This window comes from Stigmatopora argus, chromosome 21, assembly GCF_051989625.1.
Source record: "Stigmatopora argus isolate UIUO_Sarg chromosome 21, RoL_Sarg_1.0, whole genome shotgun sequence".
In the NCBI taxonomy this organism is placed as follows: domain Eukaryota; kingdom Metazoa; phylum Chordata; class Actinopteri; order Syngnathiformes; family Syngnathidae; genus Stigmatopora; species Stigmatopora argus.
The window spans coordinates 1,777,234-1,797,633 of record NC_135407.1 but is presented as its reverse complement, the minus strand read 5'-3'; the positions used below and the strand labels follow the sequence as shown (position 1 = coordinate 1,797,633).

Below are 20,400 nucleotides of genomic sequence, written 5' to 3'. Positions count from 1 at the left end.
TTTCTTAAAAAACGACATAGTATAGTAAGGCTTTTTTTCTTAAAAAACGACATAGTATAGAAAGGCTTTTTTTTCTTAAAAAATGACATAGTATAGTAAGGAATTTTTTCATTTAAAAAAAAACGACATAGTATAGTAAGACTTTTTTTTCTTAAAAAATGACATAGTATAGTAAGGCTTTTATCCTAAAAACGACATAGTATAGTAAGGCTTTTTGCCTAAAAACGACATAGTATAGTAAGGCTTTTTTCATTAAAAAAAAAAAACGACATAGTATAGTAAGGCTTTTTTTTCTTAAAAAACGACATAGTAGAGTAAGGCTTTTTTTCTTAAAAACGACATAGTATAGTAAGGCTTTTTTTCTTAAAAAACGACATAGTATAGTAAGGCTTTTTTCTCTCGTAAAAAAGGACATAGTATAGTAAGGCTTTTTTTCGTAAAAAACGACATAGTATAGTAAGGCTTTTTTCTTAAAAAACGACATAGTATAGTAAGGCTTTTTTCTTTTTAAAAAACGACATAGTATAGTAAGGCACTGAAAGGGTAAACAAACCGTGTTACCTGGCGGTGATGAAGAGCATCCGGTTAACACGCCTCATGGTCTGGAAGCCCAGCCCCAGACGCAATGTGTCGTTGTCTCGCAGCAGACTTCGGAATCCCGCGACGTCTCGGGAATCTGCGAGGAGACGTGGCTTGAGCGCTAGCGCCCACCCAACGGCCACTCCCTTGCGCCCACCCGACGGCCACTCCCTTACGCTCACCGTCCACCACGTTGATGGCTATCAGGTCTTGCGGGAAGGACGACGCGTGGAGGAAACAGGAAGCCAGCAGGAACAGCATCGGCAGCGGCGCCCATGCCGGGTCGGCCATTTTGACGAGGAGGGAACGGGCTCAGCTAGGCATTGTGGGGGTCACCTGCCACCAAAGGGGAAATAGCGAGCATTGAGTCAACGGCAGATGATTTGACATTGATGAAAAATGGAATCTTTTGCAAAATGAGCTGAGAAATACGGTAGTTAATTTCCCGAATACAGTGGTACCTCTACATACGAGCAGCTCTAGATACGAGAAAGCCAGGTGGCCAAGACATGAGAGGCTGTCAATCATTGTAGCGCACGGTCTTTGTTGTCGCATCTCTTTCGTGTATAACAGATATCTACGAGCACTGAGCGGAGCGTTGCATTTTTTTCAGTGTTTTTTTCCATCACTCAGTACGAATACCGGAGCGATTGCTAATACGAGCAGTATAGTATATTACTTCTCGTTGGCTGCTCATAAGAACAACAGGGGCACGGGCTCTCTCCCCCGCAACTCCTCGTGTAATATCTCTGGTCGCAACTACCTCTTTGTAACGTCTCTGCAAGCACTGAGCGGAGCGTTGCATTTTTTCAGTGTTTTTTCCCCCTTTAGCCTGTTAGCTCCCGTTAACGGAGTGATCGCTAATTCAAGACCATTTCTCGTTGGCAAGTGGTCGTGCGTTATCCTATTGTGAGGACATTTGTGTGCATCATTTTCTGAATATTTTGAAGGGAATACAACAGCAAACAGCCCATCGATAGCGAACGTGAAGACATAACTAGAATTCAGTTTTGTGTAAAGCTACATTAAACATATGTTTGAGTGTGTCTGTATATATTAATCCAAGTTAATTTAAATTTGTTTGTTCGGTTACAAGTGCGTTGCCGTGGAAAGTCCCCCCTCCCCCCTTCCTCTATGTCCCTCACTCCACCCTCCGCGAAATCCGTCTAATTTTAGTTCTAATAAACACATTTTAGTAATATTAAACCACTAGTTATGTGTTACTTTGTTAATAGATGGCGATTAGAAGAAATAAAACATTTTTTTTCCAATCCAATATCCTGTTTTTGGTGTTTTTTCAGAGGGTTGGAACGAATTAATTTGTTTTTAGTTCATTTCAATAGGAAACATTCGTTCGAGTTATGAGAATATCGACATAGGAACTCAGTCCCGGAACGAATTAAACCCGTATGTAGAGGTACCACTGTACGGGATGAAATAAAGTTCGAATGTAATCTAATTTTATTGTCAAAGCATTGATTTTAAGCACCGCATGAACGCAATTAAATGTGGCCGCCTACACGCTCCCATGTTGCGAACACTTCCTTCCTTTCTTGGCCCGGCAGCATCCCCATCATTTGGTTGTCATGGCAACTGGTGCAGTAGCTACACACTGAGTGAGTGTGTTTGTGCGTGCTGGAATTTAAAGCATGTGGCAAAAAGCAAAACCGTGCATTTTGTACTCACGGGTGGCGCAGCAGGTCCGCTGACTGAAAGTGGGGGCGGGGCTAACCCCTCAGTATACCTGCAGGAACACAAAACACAAAAATGGTTAGCAGCTCTTTGGTTATGTGATTTGCTCGCCGGTTTCTATGACAACCATGCGATACATCCATCAACGCCTGTGACTCTAGCATGCTATCATGGTGAAAATTCATCTTTGAGACCTATAATTTCTGTCTAGTTTTCGTAAATATGACCAGCCATTGAATTTACCTTTGTAAGCCTAAGGGCGTCTTAAGTAACTAACTGGCAGCCATCTTGTGTCAGAGCAATTTTTCCTCGATTTAAACGCATTTTGGTTGTAAAAGATTCAGGTTAGATGTTGAAATATAATTATATTTCAAGTTTCTCGGAGTTGAAGTTAGTTCAGTGTCCCTGAGGTTTATAAAAAGCAAGCCATTTGAAAACTGGGGAATTTTTTTTTGCATTTGATAGTGTTATTTTAAGCAAACCGCTCTGACACAAAATGGCCTACGGTGCATGTTTTTTCTTACTACTTACAGTTTATGTCTAGTTTCCAATTTTTTTCCCCCGTTTACATTGCGGCTAACTCAGCTTTGACCTTATTTTGAGTAGCAACACATGAGCGGCGACCGTTTCCGGCCCGTTGGCGTCCCCCCGCAGAGTTCGTCGGGGATGAGATGGCCACGTTTCGTCTAAAGCCCGAAAAGCTCAACGGGATCGGATTAGCGAAGATGTTACGGCACAACGGGACCACCATGCACACCCGGGGGAGGGGAAGGGATCTGGACGCTAATCCCCGTCTGGCATCATTCCGACCTTTGAGGTCACATGTTGCGGATTAACCCTTTGGGCGCCATTGATGGATGACAGAGGGTAACGTCAAATCGTCCTTCTGCTTCGTATTGAAATGTGTTTATCCCAAGGAAACGTTTCATTCCATTTCAACGGAGAGGCTGACAGCTTTCATTCATTCATTTAATGAACCGACACCAAAAGGCGTGCGTGCTGCCAAAACTAGTGCCATTGGATGGCGCCTTCCGATGCACAACGGATGACTTAGCACAAAGAAGTCATGTGATATGCTGCCTAGTAACCGGCATAGCAACCACCGACCTGAGGTCCGAGGAGAAAAAGGGCAAATAGCGGCTTTTGGTGATCCTTGAATCCTTCAAATAACATGAAAAGTTGCTTTTTGAAGAAAATTGACACCCAAAACACTCATTTTGGGAAGCTTTTGTCGACACTTATGCTCAGAATCAGCAAAGCGGGCATACTAGAGCAGACGGAAAAGAGTTTGAAGCAAGCTCCGCCCTCTCTGAGAGGGCGGGACGGGAAGTAGGAACGCCCAGGTGTCCATCAAGAGCGCTTTGGGGATGGGAAAAGATTTCAGGGATCAACGTAGGAATTAAGAAGGAAGCTAAGGAATCCTGCCCAGAAACGGACGGCTTTCGAGTTGAGGGAGCGTTGTTCCACCTGCCGCCCAAATTTATCAGGGTGAGGCAGTACGGCAGTCAAATCCACGTCAGCGCGTGATTGACAAACGGAAAGATGGGAAAAAATGACAAACAAGAGAGACCCACCTGCCTGGGAAGGAGGCACTTAAGCTAATTAATGGATCAGTGTGTAAGGGGCTTAAATATTTATACGTGCACATACACACACGCTCACGTACACACTGAAACACACACACACACTAATCAATGAGGATTTGCAGTGAACAAGGAATCTGTCAGCAACAAAAGACAGACGCATGATGGGAGGAAAAAGGCTGGAGAGAAAGTAGGATGGAAAGAAAGAACATCTTAACCCGTCGGCGCCGGCGCTAGACGTTCATTCATTCGCTGCCGCCCTCCTACTTGAAATGGATTGGACGTCGACTTGTGATGAAAGAATCACATTACTGGCAAAGATACACTTTCTCACCAATGAGTTTTATCACTTGCAAATGTGCAATCCGTTTGAAGTGCGAGGGTTGACAGCAAATGAACGTTCGTCCATTCGCTGCCGTCCCTCCCACTTCGAAAAGATTGGACGTCCACTGGCTTGAAATAGAGCAAATTATTATTATTATTTTTTATAAAATGGGTTGAGAAATACACTAACCAGTTCTAACTCAAATTTAATGTCAATGCGTTGGCAATGTCGCCTCTACCAACATGGCCGCTTTGATAGGTCTTTGTCTTGCTTAAGCCTTGAATAGAAATGAGTTGACTTAGGTGTGGACGTCCAATCCATTTGAAGTGGGAGGAGTGTTGAATGAATAAACGTTTATTTGCTGCCACTCTCCCACTCCAAATGGATTGGACGCTGACGAGTGATATTCATTTCAAGAGATTACATTTAGCTCGGGAGAGCCAGATGGACGTCTGTCATCGTCAACGGCGATGAAAGAGTTAAAGGAGGAACCAAAGTATAGTGTGGAGTAAAGGGAAAAGAAGGAATGATACAGGATGAATAACAAGAAAGGTAGAAAGGAGGTCCACAATTGAGTACGGATAGAATTCATGGTAGGAAGAAGAGAAGAAAAAGAGGGAATCAAAACAAGGGTGGAAGAACAAGAAGGAAAATGGTGAGCAAGTCAGAAAATGAAGGACAAGAAAAGAAAGAATGGAGGTAAAAAAATAAATTAAAAAAATCAAGGAAGTAACAAATGAATGTAATAATGAGGGAAGGAAGAAGACTGAAATGGGAGGAAAGATTGATAAAAACAGAAGGTGGGTGAAGAGAAGAATGAAGGGAAGCTGGGTGGGGGTTTGGAGGAAAACGGGGGCGCTTGAACTGGTGGGGCCCCATTTTCGGGGATTTGCTCAAAGACGGGTGGGATTAGGGCAGACTGACATTTTAAGGCTAATACTCATTCCAATTCAAACAAAACATTGACATCAGTCCAAAAAATTTAAGTTTCTTTCAGGCAAACACACACACACGTAAATATGTAAGTATGTGTATATATGTATATGTTTATATATGTATATATACACATATATACATATATATACACATATAAATATATATATATATACATATATACACACATATACATATATATATACATACATATATATACATACATACATACATATATATATACATATATACACACACATATATATATATATATATATATATATATATATATATATATATATATATATATATATATACACATATATACACACATATATATATATACACATATATATATACACATATATATATATATACACATATATATATATACACATATATATATATACACATATATATATATACACATATATATATATACACACATATATATATACACACATATATATATATATATATATATATATATATATATATATATATATATATATATATATATATACCGTAATTACTCGAATATAACACGCAGGTTTTTGCAAAATAATTAATTCCAATAGTTGGGGGTGCGTGTTATAATCAAAAACCTTTTTTTTTTTTTTTTTGTGTCTTGTTACATGGCCCTTAGCCTGGTGCTTTTTCTTGCCAAATAAATTGAATTGAAATTGAATTGAATAAAATAAATTGCAAATTTTCGATCGAAAAAAGCATTGTCAAACTCACTTTGACGCACGGATTTTACGTCATCTCGTAGAGCCGACGCACGGATTTTACGTCATCTCGTGAAGCCGAGACCACCACTGCCCCCCTCTAGCCTCGTACCCGTCTCAGTTCACCCTCTCTCAGTTCAGTGTTATAATCAATAACTAAAATAAATTACAAATTTTCGATCGAAAAAAGCATTGTCAAACTCACTTTGACGCACGGATTTTACGTCATCTCGTAAAGCCAATCGGATGATGTGTTGTGGGAGGAAGAGGAAGTGGATGAAGGAAGCGTGGACGTTGATAGGATTCTCAACGAAGAGATGTATGAGAGGACAGACAAAGAGAGAGAGGAACTTTTCATTTGAAGGATTCTAATGAATAAATTTGTTTGAACAAAACAATCGTGAAACGAAGAAAAAAAGGTAAGATTTCTGATTTTCGTCAGCGGGAAATTTTAGGTGCGCACTATATTCGAGTACTGCGTTTTTCCAGATTTTTTTGGCCCAAAGTTATACCTGCGTGTTATTTTCGAGTGCGCGTTATATTCGAGTAATTACGGTATATATATATATATATATATATATATATATATATATATACATATATACACATACATATACATACACAGTCATACCTCTACTTACGAATGCCTCTAGGTACGAAATTTTCAGGTTACGAAAACTTTTCATATGCAAATGAGGTCCCTGGAGATACGAAAAACATCCACGTTACGAAATCCCCCCAAAAATAAATGCACTGTCGCGGATGCATTGATTCTCTCTTTAGAACCTTGCTACACTCTACTGGGCTCTCGTTGGCTGTCTCACAACAACGGATCTCCAGAGTTAATGGAACACTCGGCAATACAGAGGGACGAGGAGGAAGCAGCAAGCATTCCAACAGCAAAAATCTAAGAAATGACTTTTCTCAAAACGTCAGTCAGCTAACCAGCACTGCAGAAGGGAAAGCTAAGAACCAGTATTGACTAATAAAATGGTTGAGAAATTAAGTTTTAGTTGTGTGAGGATCGTGAAACGAATGAGAGAATTTACATATAAAGTACTGCTCTACTTACGAAATTTTCAAGCTACGAAAAAAGTTCTGGAACCAATTAATTTCCTAAGTAGAGGTGCGACTGTACATACATACATGTATACATATATGATAAATGCGTGCACGTACCTGTCTCACTGGAAGTGTCTGCCATTCAAAGAAGTGCAGTCAATCCACTTGTGAAATCTGTTGAAAAAAAAAAAGGTATGAGACCTACAGGTAAGCTTCGTTTTTCTATACACGACATGGATTGGTGTCACTTAGCCCCGCCTCTCCAAAATTAAATGTATAACCTTCCAAGCATTCAGTCGCCCGCAATAAAACCACGTCTGCCTCGTTGACGTCACAGTAAGAGGCAGGACGACTTTGACCTCCACCTCCTTCCCAATGACGCCATGTCGATTGCGTGACGTCATGCAACTAGTGGGCAGGGCTAAGACGCGATTGATGTACACCCTTGAAGACTCCCTTCGCCCGCGTGCTCGCCGGGAAGACTCACCTGCGTGCGTGCATGTCGCTGCAGAGGGAACGCATCCACGCACGGCTGCCCGCCCCCGCGCGCGAGTATCCCGGTGCGAGTGCGTGATCGGCGTCTGTGACCACGCACCAAAAATGAAAACAAAAAAGAAAGGAAAAATAAAAGAACCCCGCAAAAAAAGGAGCTGTGGCTTTTTCTTTTCTTTCTTGCGGGCTGCTAAGCTTCTCAGCCGGTCGCCCGGCGTCTACAGAGCAGGCCACGCCCCCCCCCCCCCCCCCGACACACTCGGCCAATGAGCAAAGGGCGGCGACAAGTGCCGACTCCGCCTCCTCTGACTAGGGGTACTTGAGACGGGTGGTGTTGAAATGACTAATTTGTTGGGGGATACCATGGACAGCAATAAAAACCAATCCATTTAAACTGCGCTAGATGGCATTGAATGAGAATATCTCAGTGCCATTGACGGCAATAGACGTCTAATCATTTGGGCTGGGAGGGGCTAGCTTGTTTGACTTCATCTTCATCCTTTTGTCATCCTGTTTTCTCCCCACTTGTGTGTAACTCTCACACAACTGTGATGTTTTTCGTTAGCGTTGCTAAGCAACCACATCAGGTCAAATGAAGGTCACGTCATTGGACGGATAAAATCGGACACCAAGCGGTCACGGTGGTTATGCCGGTTGACCTTGTTGCTATGGCGATACACGTGCATCTTTGTGCGTGAGGAGGAAAAGGACCAATCATTTTTTTTTCTCTGGTTGCATTTCTTGCAATTAAAAAGATTGGAAATCGAACAACGGCAGGAGCAAGGTTTTTGTGCGCCATTAGTTTTTCTTTGCCTTCTCAATTGCTTAAAAATAAAAAAATGAAACAAGCTAGCTTGTGAATTCTGCCTAGTAACAAGTGAGCATCTTCACCAATTCATTCAGTCTTCCCAAATCTGCCTAGAAACAAGAGTGTGGAGATGGACTAACCTGGAATGATTTTTACAGCAAAGTTGAGGGAACTGATAGGACGTGATGGATTGTGGGGTTGTCTCGTCGTCATCCTTCCCGCCGGATTTCGTCACCTTATTCCTAAAAGCAGAACAAACATCGGCTGTTTGTTTCCGGACGGGAAGGAATGTCCACGCGGGGACGCTTCCTGTAAGCGACAAATGCTGTGGCTCGAATTTGAAGCGAGGCTTTCTTATAAAGTGGAATTGGACCAAAGTGCCAGAGGAAAAGGAAAAATTGAATTCAGATTTGGAACCTTAAAACAAAACTTGAAAACCTACTTTTGGAAGCTCGTTATCAAATTCATGCAAATACGTACTATGCATTGAAAATGCCGTAAATTTTGGAGTCTGCAACCACATTTTCTCATAAAATCAACAGGTAGTGAAGTGAGTGACCAGAGATCAAGTGGAAATGACCCAGAAATCCTGCAAAATGAACAAGAAAAAAGCAAAATAGGAAGACACCCAGAAATGACCAAAATTCAACACCAAGTGAACCAGGCATGCCACCCAAATGAACAGAAATATCCGAAATAAACAGGACGTGACCTAAAAAATGGCCCAGCATCAAAAGTAGGGATGTCCTGATCACAAAATGTTCAGTGTTGGAATAGGGTGGAAAAAGACTAGATTATTAATTTGTATTATTATTTTCATTTTAGGGCTACCAAACAACTCAATATTCCAGATATACCAGGCTATTTCACGATAGCACAGTTGTGCATAAAATTCAGGTGACTTAAACTTTGATTGGAGTCCAAAAATATGTGATCAGGGCATCCCTAAAGAAAAGGTAAAAAATAAACAACAAATCACCCAGAAGTTAAATAAAAATCAACAGTTAGTGCCCCAGAAAAGCCCAAAAATGAACATGAAGTGACCCGAAATTGAACAAAAATCAACAGAAAGTGACCCAAAAAGAATAGGTGATCAGAGAGTGCTCCAAAATCAACATGCATTTAATAAAATATTTATTTAAACAGTAATATAAAATGAATAAAATGCATAAACAATGCAATAAATATATATATTTCAAGGGCCAATACAGTGGTCAGTATTTAAAATCTCTTGAAACCCTACTTCAAAACCGTCATCCTAAAATGAATTCAAATTTAGGACCCTTCATTCATTGGCCGCCACTAACGGCGCTAGATGTCCAATTCATTTAGACTGGAAAGGGCGACTTGATGAACGCTCGTTCCTGCGCCTTCTCCCAAATGAAGTAGAGGTCCGGCGCCGTCAGTGGCGGCCAATGAGTTAAGACTATCTTAAAACTAAAAGGTGGACTAGAAATCTTTGACAAACCTGGTGTAAACATTGAAAAGATAGGACGCCAAAATCTCAGTGCCTCATGATTGGTGCACGAGTGCGTCGCTGATCATCTTGATGTGGCGTTTGCCTCGTTTGAGTTGGACCTTCTTGGCGTCGGAGCGCTCCAGTTTGATTTCCAGGTGAGCCACGCGGCTCTGCAGAAGCAGCAGTCTGCCGCCCGCTCCGTCCTCCAGCCACTTTGCCGCCGGCTACGTAAAAAAAGGGGAGACGGCCACATGAAGCATCTCGGCTAAAAGGAGATCTCGACAAACTCTTACCTGAGCCTGATTTTGCATCTTCAGCTTCCCCTTGGCGCTCCTCGGCTCCTCCTGCTTGAAGTTCCTCGAGGCAGTTTGCTCCCCGACCTCCACCAAACTGGACCTCCCGTCCTCCTCCCTCCTCCAACTTTCTTCCCCGCTCTTCTTCTCGCCCTCCATGCATTTTCTGTCTTGGTGAGACTTTAAAATCTCCATCCTCTCTTCAGTGGTGGCAGCCACCATGTCGCGCCCCAGATGTTCCTCCTCCAAACTGCACCTCCCGCCCTGCTCCCTTGTCCACCTCCCTGCCTGGTTCTTCCCCTCCCCCTCTGTGCCCTCTCTGTCTGGGTATGGCCTCAAAATCTCCTTCTCCTCTGTGGCGCTCCTCAGTCGTTCCTCCTCCTCGCGGCTCTCCTAGTCAAGACGGAAGAGGCGTGAGAGAAAGAAGAAAATTGCCACGGAAAGAGGGGGCAGGTCCTACCCGCAGGAGTCGGTTTAGCTTCTTCATCACCTCCTCCTGCTGTTCCTTCTCCTGCTTGGCTTCCTCACGGCTGGCGCTGACCTGTACAGAAACCGACCTCTTAGCCTTACCCTGAGGTGAAAGATGGAGGATTGAGACACGTACCTGCCCCTGCAGAGCGTGAACGTTGAGTTCCATCTCCTGAAGCATCAGCCGTGCTCCTCTCAGCTCTTGCTGCAGCTCCTCCCGTTTCCTAGCTTCCGTCTTCAGAGCCTCCCGGCCGTCCTCGGAGCTCCCGCTCAACTTGACTAGCTCCTCCTCACGCTCACGCAACTCGCTTTTCAGCTTCTGCACCTCCTCCTGGTGCATGGAGATGGCGGCAGTTTCTCGCAGCACCTTTGCACGTCGTTCCTCCATGTCCCGGGCCTCCTCCTGCTGCTGCATTTCTGTGAGCAGAAGCTCCAGCTTCTCCACTCGGGCCTCCTTCTCCACCAACTTTTGTTGGGCCTCCCGAAGCTGCTCCACTTGCTCCTCTGTCAACTTGAGACGTTCTCTAAGTCGCTGCAGCTGCTCCTCCTGCTCCTTCATCTCGGCCAGCAGTCCCTCCATTCGTTTCCTGAGCATCACCACCTCCCCATTTCTTTCTCCCAACTCCTTCCCGAGTTGCTCCAGCTCCTCACCCCGTTCCTTCATTTGGGCGAGTAATCCGTCTACGCGGCTCCTCAGGCCGTCCAACTCCTCTCTTTTTGCCACATCCTCCTTATGCTTCCTTTCTCCTTCAGCCAGCAAAGCTTTCTTCTCCTTGGAGGCCACCTCCTCCTGCTCCTTTATTTCCTCCTCCCGCTCCTTCATCTCTACCAGTAGCCCCTCTACCCGTTTCCCAAGCATCACCACCTCCCCATCTTTTGCTCTCAACTCCTTTGTGAGTTGCTCCAGCTCCTCCTCTTGCTCCTTCATTACACCAAGTAATGTGTCCATGCGGCTCTTCAAAGAGTCCAACTCCTCCCTCTTTGTCACCTCTTCTTTATGCTTCCTTTCTCCTTCTGCCAGGAGAGCTTTCTTCTCCTTGGAGGCTGCCTCCTCCCGCTCCTTTATTTCCTCCTCCAGGCCATCGAAACGTCTCCTCAAGGTCTCTGCTTCCTCGTTTTTGGCTCGCAGATCGATCTCAAGCTGCTCTTTCTCCCCTTTCCAGGCCTCCTTTTCCTCCATATGTCGTGAAGCGAGGCTGGCCAGCTCCTCCTTGGCGCACCGCAGCTCCCCTGGAGGAGGAAAAATCAGGTTGCGGCCGGTGTTCGGTACTCACAGACGGGAACGATCAGCGAACGGCCATTACCTGCGAGCGCCTCCTTGGATTCCTGCAGGACACGCACGATAGAGCCAAGTTGGCTGCGCTCCACGTCGGCCTGCGACGCCAGCGTCCGTTGCTCCTCCAGTTTCTCCAGCAGTGAAGAGTGGCTGGAGCTGCGAGAAAAGCAACCCAAAAATACTTTACAAAAAAGGACCTTTGCCAGAACAAAGTGGCGACGGGCGGGATGGCCTTACTGGAGCTCCCGCGCCTCCCGCCGAAGAACCTCCAACTGCCGCTGCTGCTCTTCGCTTTCTTGGCGCTGTCGGTTGTGCGCTCGCTCTATCTTGGCCATCTCCTCGGCCGCCGGGGTCAGCTGCTCCCGCGCCTCCTGGAGCTCCCGCAGGACTGAGGCGTGCTGGGAGGAACGCTGAAAGCAGGGCGTTTTCAGGCTTTGCGCTCAAAACCGCCAAGGCGGGATCCGTGTACCTTTAGTAGGGCATCTTTGGCGAGCGCCGCCTCTTCTTCTGCCCTCTGCTGGGCCTGTTGCGACCTCTCCAGCGACTCCTGTGGGAGGACAACCGTCAGCGTGTGCCGGACAGTCGGAGAAATGCGGCGTGGGCGACAGGTGGTCACACCGTGGCATCTCGGGGGGCGTCTTCTCTTTGCCGCGCCTCGGCCTGGAAACTGGCACGATAAGTCAGCTGAGCGCTCGGCCTGCAATCACCGGTGACCTCTGCGCTTCCGTTGTACCTATTCTGAACGTTCTCCTCCTGCCTCTGGAGCTCCTCCTGTCTCATTTTCATGTCCTTTTCTCTTTGGTGGAGCACTTCCATCTCTTTGTGTACTTTCTCTTGGCTCTTTTGCACCTCCTTCTCTGCGTTGAACACCCTTGACTCCCTGCTCTGCATCTCCTCCTCTTTTTGGTGCCAGTCCCCTTCCCTCTTCTGCACCTCCTCCTCTCTGGACTGCATTTCCTCTTGCCTGGCCCGCACCTCCCTTTCTCTTTTGTGTAACACTTCTTTCTCTTTCCGTACCTCCTCTTGGCCCCTTTTAACTTCTATCTCCCGGCCGAGAAGGTCCTGATCATTCTTGTGCAACTCCTTCTCTCTTTTGTGTAACACATTCTCTGCCTCCTCTTGGCTCTGTTTGATTTCCATCTCTCGTCCCTGTAGCTCCACCAACATCTTGCGCACCTCTTTTTCTCTTTTGTGTAAGACATCCTCCTCTTTCTGCACCTCCTCTTGGCTCTTTTTCATCACACTCTCTCTGCTCGCCAGATCCTCCTCCTTCCTGGACACTTGTTCTTCTCTTTTGTGTAACATTTTCTCTACCTCCTCTTTGTTTTTTATCATTTCCATCTCTCTTAACTGTATCTCCTCCTCCTTCCCGTGCACCTCCTTTTCTCTTTTATGTAACGCTTCCTCCTCTTTGCGCACCTCCTCTTGGCTCTTCTTCATTTCCATCTCTCTTCTCTGTAGATACTCCTCCTTCTGGTGCACCTCTTTTTCTCTTTTGTGCAACACTTCCTCCTCTTTCTGCACCTCCTCTTGGCTCTTTTTCACCACAGTCTCTCTGCTCTCTAGATCCTCTTCCTTCCTGTGCACTTCTTTTTCCCTTTTGTGTAAGACTTTCTCTACCTCCTCTTTGTTTGTTTTCATCTCAATTTCCTTGCCATGTAGCTCTTCCTCTTTCCTGTGCACCTCCATTTCTTTTTTGTGTAACGCCTCCTCCAGTGCCTGCACCTCCTCTTGGCTCTTTTTCATTTCCACCTCTCTAATCTGTAGTTGCTCCTCCTTCTTTTGCAGCTCCTTTTCTCTTTTGTGTAGTGCCTCTTCCTCTTTGTGTGCCTCCTCTTTGCTCTTTTTCATTTCCATCTCGCTGCTCCGTAGCTCCTCTTCCTTCTTGTGCAACTCTGTTTCTCTTTTATGCAACTTTTCCTCCTCTTTCTGTACCTCCTCCTGGCTCATTGTTATCTCCATCTCTCTGCTCTGTAGCTCCTCTTCCTTCTTGTGCAACTCTTTTTCTCTTTTGTGTAACTTTTCCTCCTCTCTCTGTGCCTCCTTTTGGATGTTTCTGATCTCCATGTCTTTGCTCTGCAGCTCCTCCTCCTTTATGTGGACCTCGTTTTCTCTTTTGTGTAACGCGACCTCCCCTTTCTGCATTTCCTCTTGGCTCTTTTTGAGTTCTACCTCTCGACCCTGTAGTTCCTCCTCCTTCCTGTCCACCTCCTTTTTCCCCTTTTGCAACTGCTCCTCTGCTTTCTGTAGCTCCTCCTCTCTCTTCCTTTGATGCACCTCCTCTTGCTGTAGCTTCTCGTCTCGCATCTTAAGCCCGGCATCTCTGGTGAGCATCTCCTCCTTCGCCCCTCGTAGCTTAGCCTCCTCGCTACGAAGCTCCTCCTCCTTCAGGGGTAGCTCCATGTCTCGCTTGTGCGGCACATCCAGGTGTGGGGGAGGCGTGGCCTCCGGCTGTCTGTGTAAATCAAAATGTGTTAAACATTTTCATCTTTCTGCTGTGAATTTAAACGACTCAATCACTTGTTAATTACTAGTAGGCGTCCAATCTGTTTGAAATGGGAGGGTTTGTCTGCCAACGAATCGGTACCAATCCTCCCACTGAAATGGATTAGCGTGGTCCATGGCAGCCAATGAGGAAATGCCACGGTGCTTTGACATTGATGTAATATTTTCGTAAAAAAATCTTTTAGGGCGCTCATATGACTTAATTTAAATGTCAATGCATTGACTTTGATAGTGATTTTACCTCCACCAACTGTGGCTATGAAAGGTTTTTTTCACCCTTAATTTGGGAATTCAAATGAATTTGTTACGAATACACATTAATGGCAGCCGGTCATTTATAATATATTGAACTATTACCCAGCAAGCAAAGGTGTGTCTTCTCTCCTTTTGTCCTCCTGCAGTTTTTCCACTCGCAGCTGCAGCGTCGCCTTTTCCTCGGCCAACTGCTGCACGTTAAGCTCCGCCCTCTGACAAACAAATCACCACAGTGAGTTCATTCCGTGACCTACAACCCCGCCCGGCCCGAGTGTGCATGTGAGACCGGCCTGCAGGTTCTGCTGCTTCCGGTGCAGGGCGATCTCTGTCTGCGAGAGGACCGACAAGAGGGCGGAGGCGTCCCGACTGACGGGGGTGCTTACGTTCAATGCTGCGCACTGGTGCCAGAGACAGGAAAAATATGTCAAGTCGGCACCCACCGAAAATATAGAAAGTAAAGTAACAAGAGTGTCACCAGTTTCCAGACTGCCTCCGCCACTGCCTCGGGCAGCGTCTCGCTCTCCTTTATCCTAAAGACAAGAACAGAGAGGCGTGTCCTTGTGAGCTCCATTGAGGCGGCATGTTTATTCATTCGCAAGGAAGAAGCCGACCTGTGGTCCGACTCGGGTTCCAGCAGCTCCCCCACCGTCAAAGTGCCCATACTGGAGGAGGCGAAGGAAGAAAAGTCGGCGAGCCACATTTTGATGAGGCGCAAGGATGCCGAATCGCAGCTGGACTGAAGGCACAGAGACAGATGGGACAGCTGCGCCTTCATCTCCAAAAGATCCCTGAACATACAAACATACGTCATTTAGATTAAATAACTTTATTCATCCCGTATTTGGGAAATTTCACAAATGTAGTACACTACACATGCATATTAACTGCCATTCATGTCAATGGCGCTTCATCAAAATCCTTCAATGATGGTCATTTTAGTTCAAATGAATTGGATGTCCATTGTTGTCAATGGCAGTGAATGAGTTAAGTACAAACACCATAATTGATAATTGTGCCTGTACCATAAAGTAATGCTTTGTGGCCTACTGATGATATTTTGGTGCCCTCAATTGTGTTATCCATCATACTACTCCAAAATGTGTGACATGATGGGTGCGTGATAGCGTACCTGTCCGTTGCGGTTCTGACGGTGCGACAGTGCTGCCGGAGTGCCATCACGCAGCGCCACACGCACCACAGCTGCTCCCGATGACGCGCAGTTTTAACTGACACGCGCTACGGACATCCGCAAGTTTACAACCAGCCAAGTCTTGACCTTAAGACGTCTGGACTGCTCACCTTTCTCTCCTTCTGCCAGGAATCTGCCCGGCGCTCCGCTTCCGTCACTGTTCCGGTCAAATCGCGCGTCAGCTCGCGGACGTTGTTTCGCAAGATCTCATTGGCTCGCTCCGATTGGCCAAGCCGTGTCCTCAGGACGGACGCCGTCTGGGTCAGGCCCGACGCCCTGTGGACGTAGCAAAACAAGTAAGAGGCCGGCGGGTGGACGACGGGACGCTCTAGTGATAGCCCACCTTTGCTGTTCCTCTTCCAGGCTGATGAGGGCGCTCTCCAGTGACTCACTGTTGTCCTTCCTCAAACTTAGCTACAAAACATACGACAGGTGTCGAACTTAAGACCTGAGGAGCTGATATGGCCCGCAAAGGTAAATCAAATGATGGTGCTAGAAGTACAATTAAGGAAGGGTGATATGGGGGGAAAAAACACTATCACGATTCTTTTTTTTAGATTGTTAATTTGAGTGTTATCCAACAACTGTAATGCGCCCCAATAGTATGCAGCTAGAGATGGTCTGGTTATACATAAGAAGTTATACATTATATTGCAACATAAAAGTAGTAGTATTATAATATGAACCACAATATTACACAAATTAAGTCATATGTTGTAATATTGGAGTAATAAAAAAATTGTCAATTTTTTTTGTGGAAGCATACATTTTAGGCAAAAAAATTTGGGCACCTTCATTTCTTTATGGGTAGATAATGTGAATCAGATTTTTAAAAACTGTAGGAGAAGAAATTGAAAACATTTGTTTGATTTTCTGTCAAAAAATAAATGTCTTCGATGTACAGTAATGAATAGGTAAAACATCTCCTAGAAGGAATAAGAAATGAATCAAAAGATGGTACTCGAGGCCCCTCTGGACAGCCATGTTGGTAGGGGCCAATGAAATAAATATCTTTACCTGGGTGTCTATGAGTTGGCTGTGTCCTGCCTTGTGTTGAAGTTCCAAACTTTGACATCGCTCCCGGTACTCCATCACCTGCACACCGACAGCATTAGCACACCCGCACACCGATGTTAGTTGGCGCTAACAACTCACCTTGTTCTGCAGCCGGTGTACGAGGAGTGCCTGTCGGGCCTCCCTTTCCCTAGCCTCCCTTTCTCGACGCCTCCTCTCTTGCCGCTCCTCCTCGGCATGATGGTCTTGGACGAACGAGGGAGATACCGACAGCTCCAGCTGAAGACAAAACGGGAAAGTGAGAAGGACGTCGGGAGACTCCGACCACGGTGGCGGTTGAGCTCACCCTCTCTTTGAGCGCCCTGGCTCTGGACGCAAGCTCCTCCTTCTCGGCGCGGCTCTCGGCCAGATCTTCCTGAAGCAGGCGCACTTCTTCCTGTAGCTGCGCCCTCTCCTGCTGAGAGCCGACCAGCAGATGGGACTCCATCGCGGCAGCGCCGTCAGCTAGATAGCAACACTTGTGGTTAGCTAAGCCTTCTCGATACTCATCTCAAATCCATTTCCACTTACACGGCACAGTTCAGGTGCAACATCTTCCTCAGCAAGCGCAGGCCAACTGTTGAACAAAACAAACTGATTTGGTATTTTTAACTCATGGGCTACCGTTGACGGTGACAGACGTCTAATCCATTTTGCCTGGGAGGGATGTTAAATTGACTTGGACGTGTATCCTCATTAATGGCAGTAAATGAGTTAAATAAAGAAATAAGCTATAATTAGTTTGACAGAATGTAAAGTTGTAAGGCGTTTTTTTTACATTTAAGCTTTTTTTTTTTTTAGCTCAAAGGAAATTTGTTCCTTGTCCACACGGGGGCAGTATAATAGCCACACGGATGTACGTATACAATATATACAGGGGATTCCAATCACACACGTGAAAATGATTTGAACAAGCGATGTTGAGATTTATATAAAACAAACCGGAATTATTTCCACATTATACAGAGCAGACGCGTTTTTGCAGACTGTGCTTAAAAATAGATGCAAACGCCGTGTTTTGCTTGTCGAATGCATTTGATATGAAACATGAAAGAACGCCATTGAACTGTTCAAAGCTTGTTCTTTTTCAAAATCAACGGTTATGCTCTCGCTTTGAGTATATAATATGCACAGACTATATAATATACAGACAGACTCAAAAAGTTAAAGAATAAATACGTAAACACGAAGTGCAAAGTTTGTTCGCTGTAGTTAGCTAACAAGTTAGCAGTCAGCTCACCGAAAGTACGGCAGTTTATTAAAGAGTATTTACCCGTTAAAGGCACCGATAAATTCGCCTCGGCATCCATAGCACCATTGCACCGTCTCCCCACTTATAGTTGATGGTTTTTGTCCCGGTTCTTATTTCTGGTTGTTGTTTTTCTGATGAGAACTTGTTACATGAAGCGTGTAACATGGCGTTTCAGTCAACTATACTGTCGACGCGGGATGATGACGTAAGAGAACCGTTGTGGTTGGGAGTGAATGAGTTCAATTATAACTGGATTATAAAAGTATTTGAAGCACTTTAGCATTGTCTGATGTTTATTCAACAGCAGTCACTTCATGTCATGATGGGAGTCACTGTTTTTCGGCAATGCAATTGCACTAATGACTTTTTATTATCAAACAATATTCATACACAATAAACAAGGGCCACCTCAAAATCAGTTTGAACTGCTTCAGTATCCATCTTAAACTTAAACTAGTCCACCAAATTCGGCCCTAGTACTTGGATGTGAAGATCGGAGACCGAATAAACGATCTGACAATAGATCAATTTGTATATACCGCTGATGTCGGTGACTGATTTCCCATAGTCTGATTGTCCTAAATGGCCAAGGGGCAGTCGAATATGACATCACTTCCGGTTGCAGGGGATTCTGCAGGGGCTCGCTTGACAGTGATTGCACGCTTCACGCCAGTGCGACCGCTGTCCTCGTAATACTCAAACACACTTTTTCGCGCTGCCGGGTGACGATATAATCACTATAGGCCCAGGGACTTGCGTACGATCTTCTGAGCCAGTTTGTAAAAGTGATCTCGGTCCTCTCGCCACATTTTGGAGGCGTCCACGTTGGCGCCACTTTCGTCGTTCGGTTCTGTCAGTGTTTTAAAATAAGACCGCCATTACATAACGACTCGGGCTTGTAATTCAGGAGGCGTGCGGACTTTATATACAGACCTGCTAGCATGCTAACGACGGAGAGCAGGATTTTTTCCACGCTCTGGACCGGACTCCACCGTTCGGCACTGCTCTCGTAGCCCATGGGGTCGTCTCCCGGCGCGTGCAGGATGGAGATGCACACACGACCATCGGGGTAAACTAGATCACATTTTTCATGTTAATTTTCAGGAGGGATATTTCAAAAAATCAAACACTCCCTAAGATCAGATGACCTACTGTTGGGGTGAAACATGTCGCAGGTGAACCTCATCTTGGGGGGGCTGAGAGGATAATCGGAGGGGAAAGTGAGGACCGCGGGAAAGACGCCCCCTTCAAAACACGTGTCCTGCGGACCCCTGTAAAGAGTAGCATGGGGTCTAAAAAACCTACACGTTTCCTGTAATTAGTCTATGGCAAATCGACTCACATGATCAGCGCCTCCCATTCAAAAAAGTTCTCCTCATTGGCAGGCCCTAAAATGACACCATCACTCAATGGTTAATGCAAATAAGTGGACACTGATAATGATATTTTCCCCACGTGCCTATATCACGCAAACATGCAAGTAATTAACTGTCAAATTATTTTAAAAGTTCCAAAAAACCTTTTTAGGCAAGCCTGGCCTTGAGTTTCTACACAAAAACAAATTCGACTTACCTGCTACAATTCCTTCAGGGGGGTTGAGTGTCAGCTCTGTAAACACACGCATGCGCAAAACGTCACTTTTAGTCAGCAGGCTAACATACCAACATGCTAAGTAAAAGCACTTGCTATAGTTTAAGCAGATTCAAGCTCAACTTGTTTGTTCTTTGTTCCCCGAGGGAGAGTGTTTAGGCCCATACTGGAACAACATTTGCAAATATAACCCTTTTAAGTGTTCGTTCAATGGTTATGAGAGTAAAACAAACACCAGCTGGTTGCTAACTCGCAGCTAGTTAGCTGCATAGTGACAACAACCGCCACTAAGAGGCGTAATTCAAAACAGAAGACGCGTTATCGTTTAATTACCGCGACAAACATTGACATAGCTAATTTTTTAATCTAACAAGAAGCTAAGGATAATATTTTCTAAACAGTCAACCTGACGTGAGTGGAACCCAAACAGTAAAAGCTTGGACAATAAACGAAACGCTCAACTTTTTTTCCCCCTCCCAGTCAGAAGCTTCTGGAAGCTCCGTTCACATTGCGCGTGCGCCTCTAAACTCGTGATAAAAAATGAAATATGTCGTTGTCGAAGATGTAAGTATAGTGCTCACGTTTGTATTCGGCCATGAGTCTCTTTAATGCTGTGCCCGCCATCGCCGCCTCTGACGCCGACGTCTCACAACACGTCGAAGGACAGCACGCCTCTACGCGCATGCGCACAACGAACTTCCTTCCTCTTAAAAAAATCGCTCACATATTTTATTTAAATTCGTATTTGTTAACACAAAATTATATAAGCCAAATGTAAACCCATTGTCAGTTTGAATATTGACTCATTGGCTACCATTAACAGCAATAGAGGTCTGCTATGGCAGCCAATGTGAATTT

General features: G+C 45.1%; 2 protein-coding genes across 3 annotated transcripts; both read right to left on the bottom strand.

The window, feature by feature from the left end:
* Window positions 1-872: 872 nt before the first annotated feature.
* LOC144066956 (uncharacterized) lies at window positions 873-18,116 on the bottom strand. Its single transcript, XM_077590392.1, has 24 exons — window positions 17,974-18,116; window positions 17,232-17,277; window positions 17,008-17,165; window positions 16,803-16,940; window positions 16,665-16,742; window positions 15,991-16,061; window positions 15,758-15,923; window positions 15,588-15,694; window positions 15,070-15,246; window positions 14,934-14,988; window positions 14,749-14,856; window positions 14,561-14,670; window positions 12,317-14,153; window positions 12,168-12,245; window positions 11,936-12,108; window positions 11,727-11,854; window positions 10,559-11,652; window positions 10,415-10,495; window positions 9,955-10,347; window positions 9,671-9,885; window positions 8,343-8,444; window positions 7,020-7,076; window positions 2,266-2,323; window positions 873-915 (listed from the first exon to the last, which is right to left on the bottom strand). The coding sequence occupies exons 3-20, from the start codon at window positions 17,146-17,148 to the stop codon at window positions 9,715-9,717; spliced, it is 5,106 nt and encodes a 1,701-aa protein (XP_077446518.1). The 5' UTR covers window positions 17,149-17,165; window positions 17,232-17,277; window positions 17,974-18,116; the 3' UTR covers window positions 873-915; window positions 2,266-2,323; window positions 7,020-7,076; window positions 8,343-8,444; window positions 9,671-9,714.
* A 182-nt stretch (window positions 18,117-18,298) lies between these two features.
* On the bottom strand, window positions 18,299-20,254 carry ube2g2 (ubiquitin-conjugating enzyme E2G 2 (UBC7 homolog, yeast)). 2 transcript variants are annotated; one of them, XM_077590399.1, is made up of 6 exons: window positions 20,124-20,254; window positions 19,525-19,560; window positions 19,295-19,340; window positions 19,105-19,223; window positions 18,886-19,026; window positions 18,299-18,802 (listed from the first exon to the last, which is right to left on the bottom strand). In XM_077590399.1, the coding sequence occupies exons 1-6, from the start codon at window positions 20,224-20,226 to the stop codon at window positions 18,690-18,692; spliced, it is 558 nt and encodes a 185-aa protein (XP_077446525.1). In that variant the 5' UTR covers window positions 20,227-20,254; the 3' UTR covers window positions 18,299-18,689. The 2 variants fall into 2 exon arrangements, with proteins under 2 accessions (XP_077446525.1, XP_077446526.1); XM_077590400.1 differs by lacking the exon at window positions 20,124-20,254 and adding an exon at window positions 20,005-20,054.
* Between the last annotated feature and the right edge of the window lie 146 nt (window positions 20,255-20,400).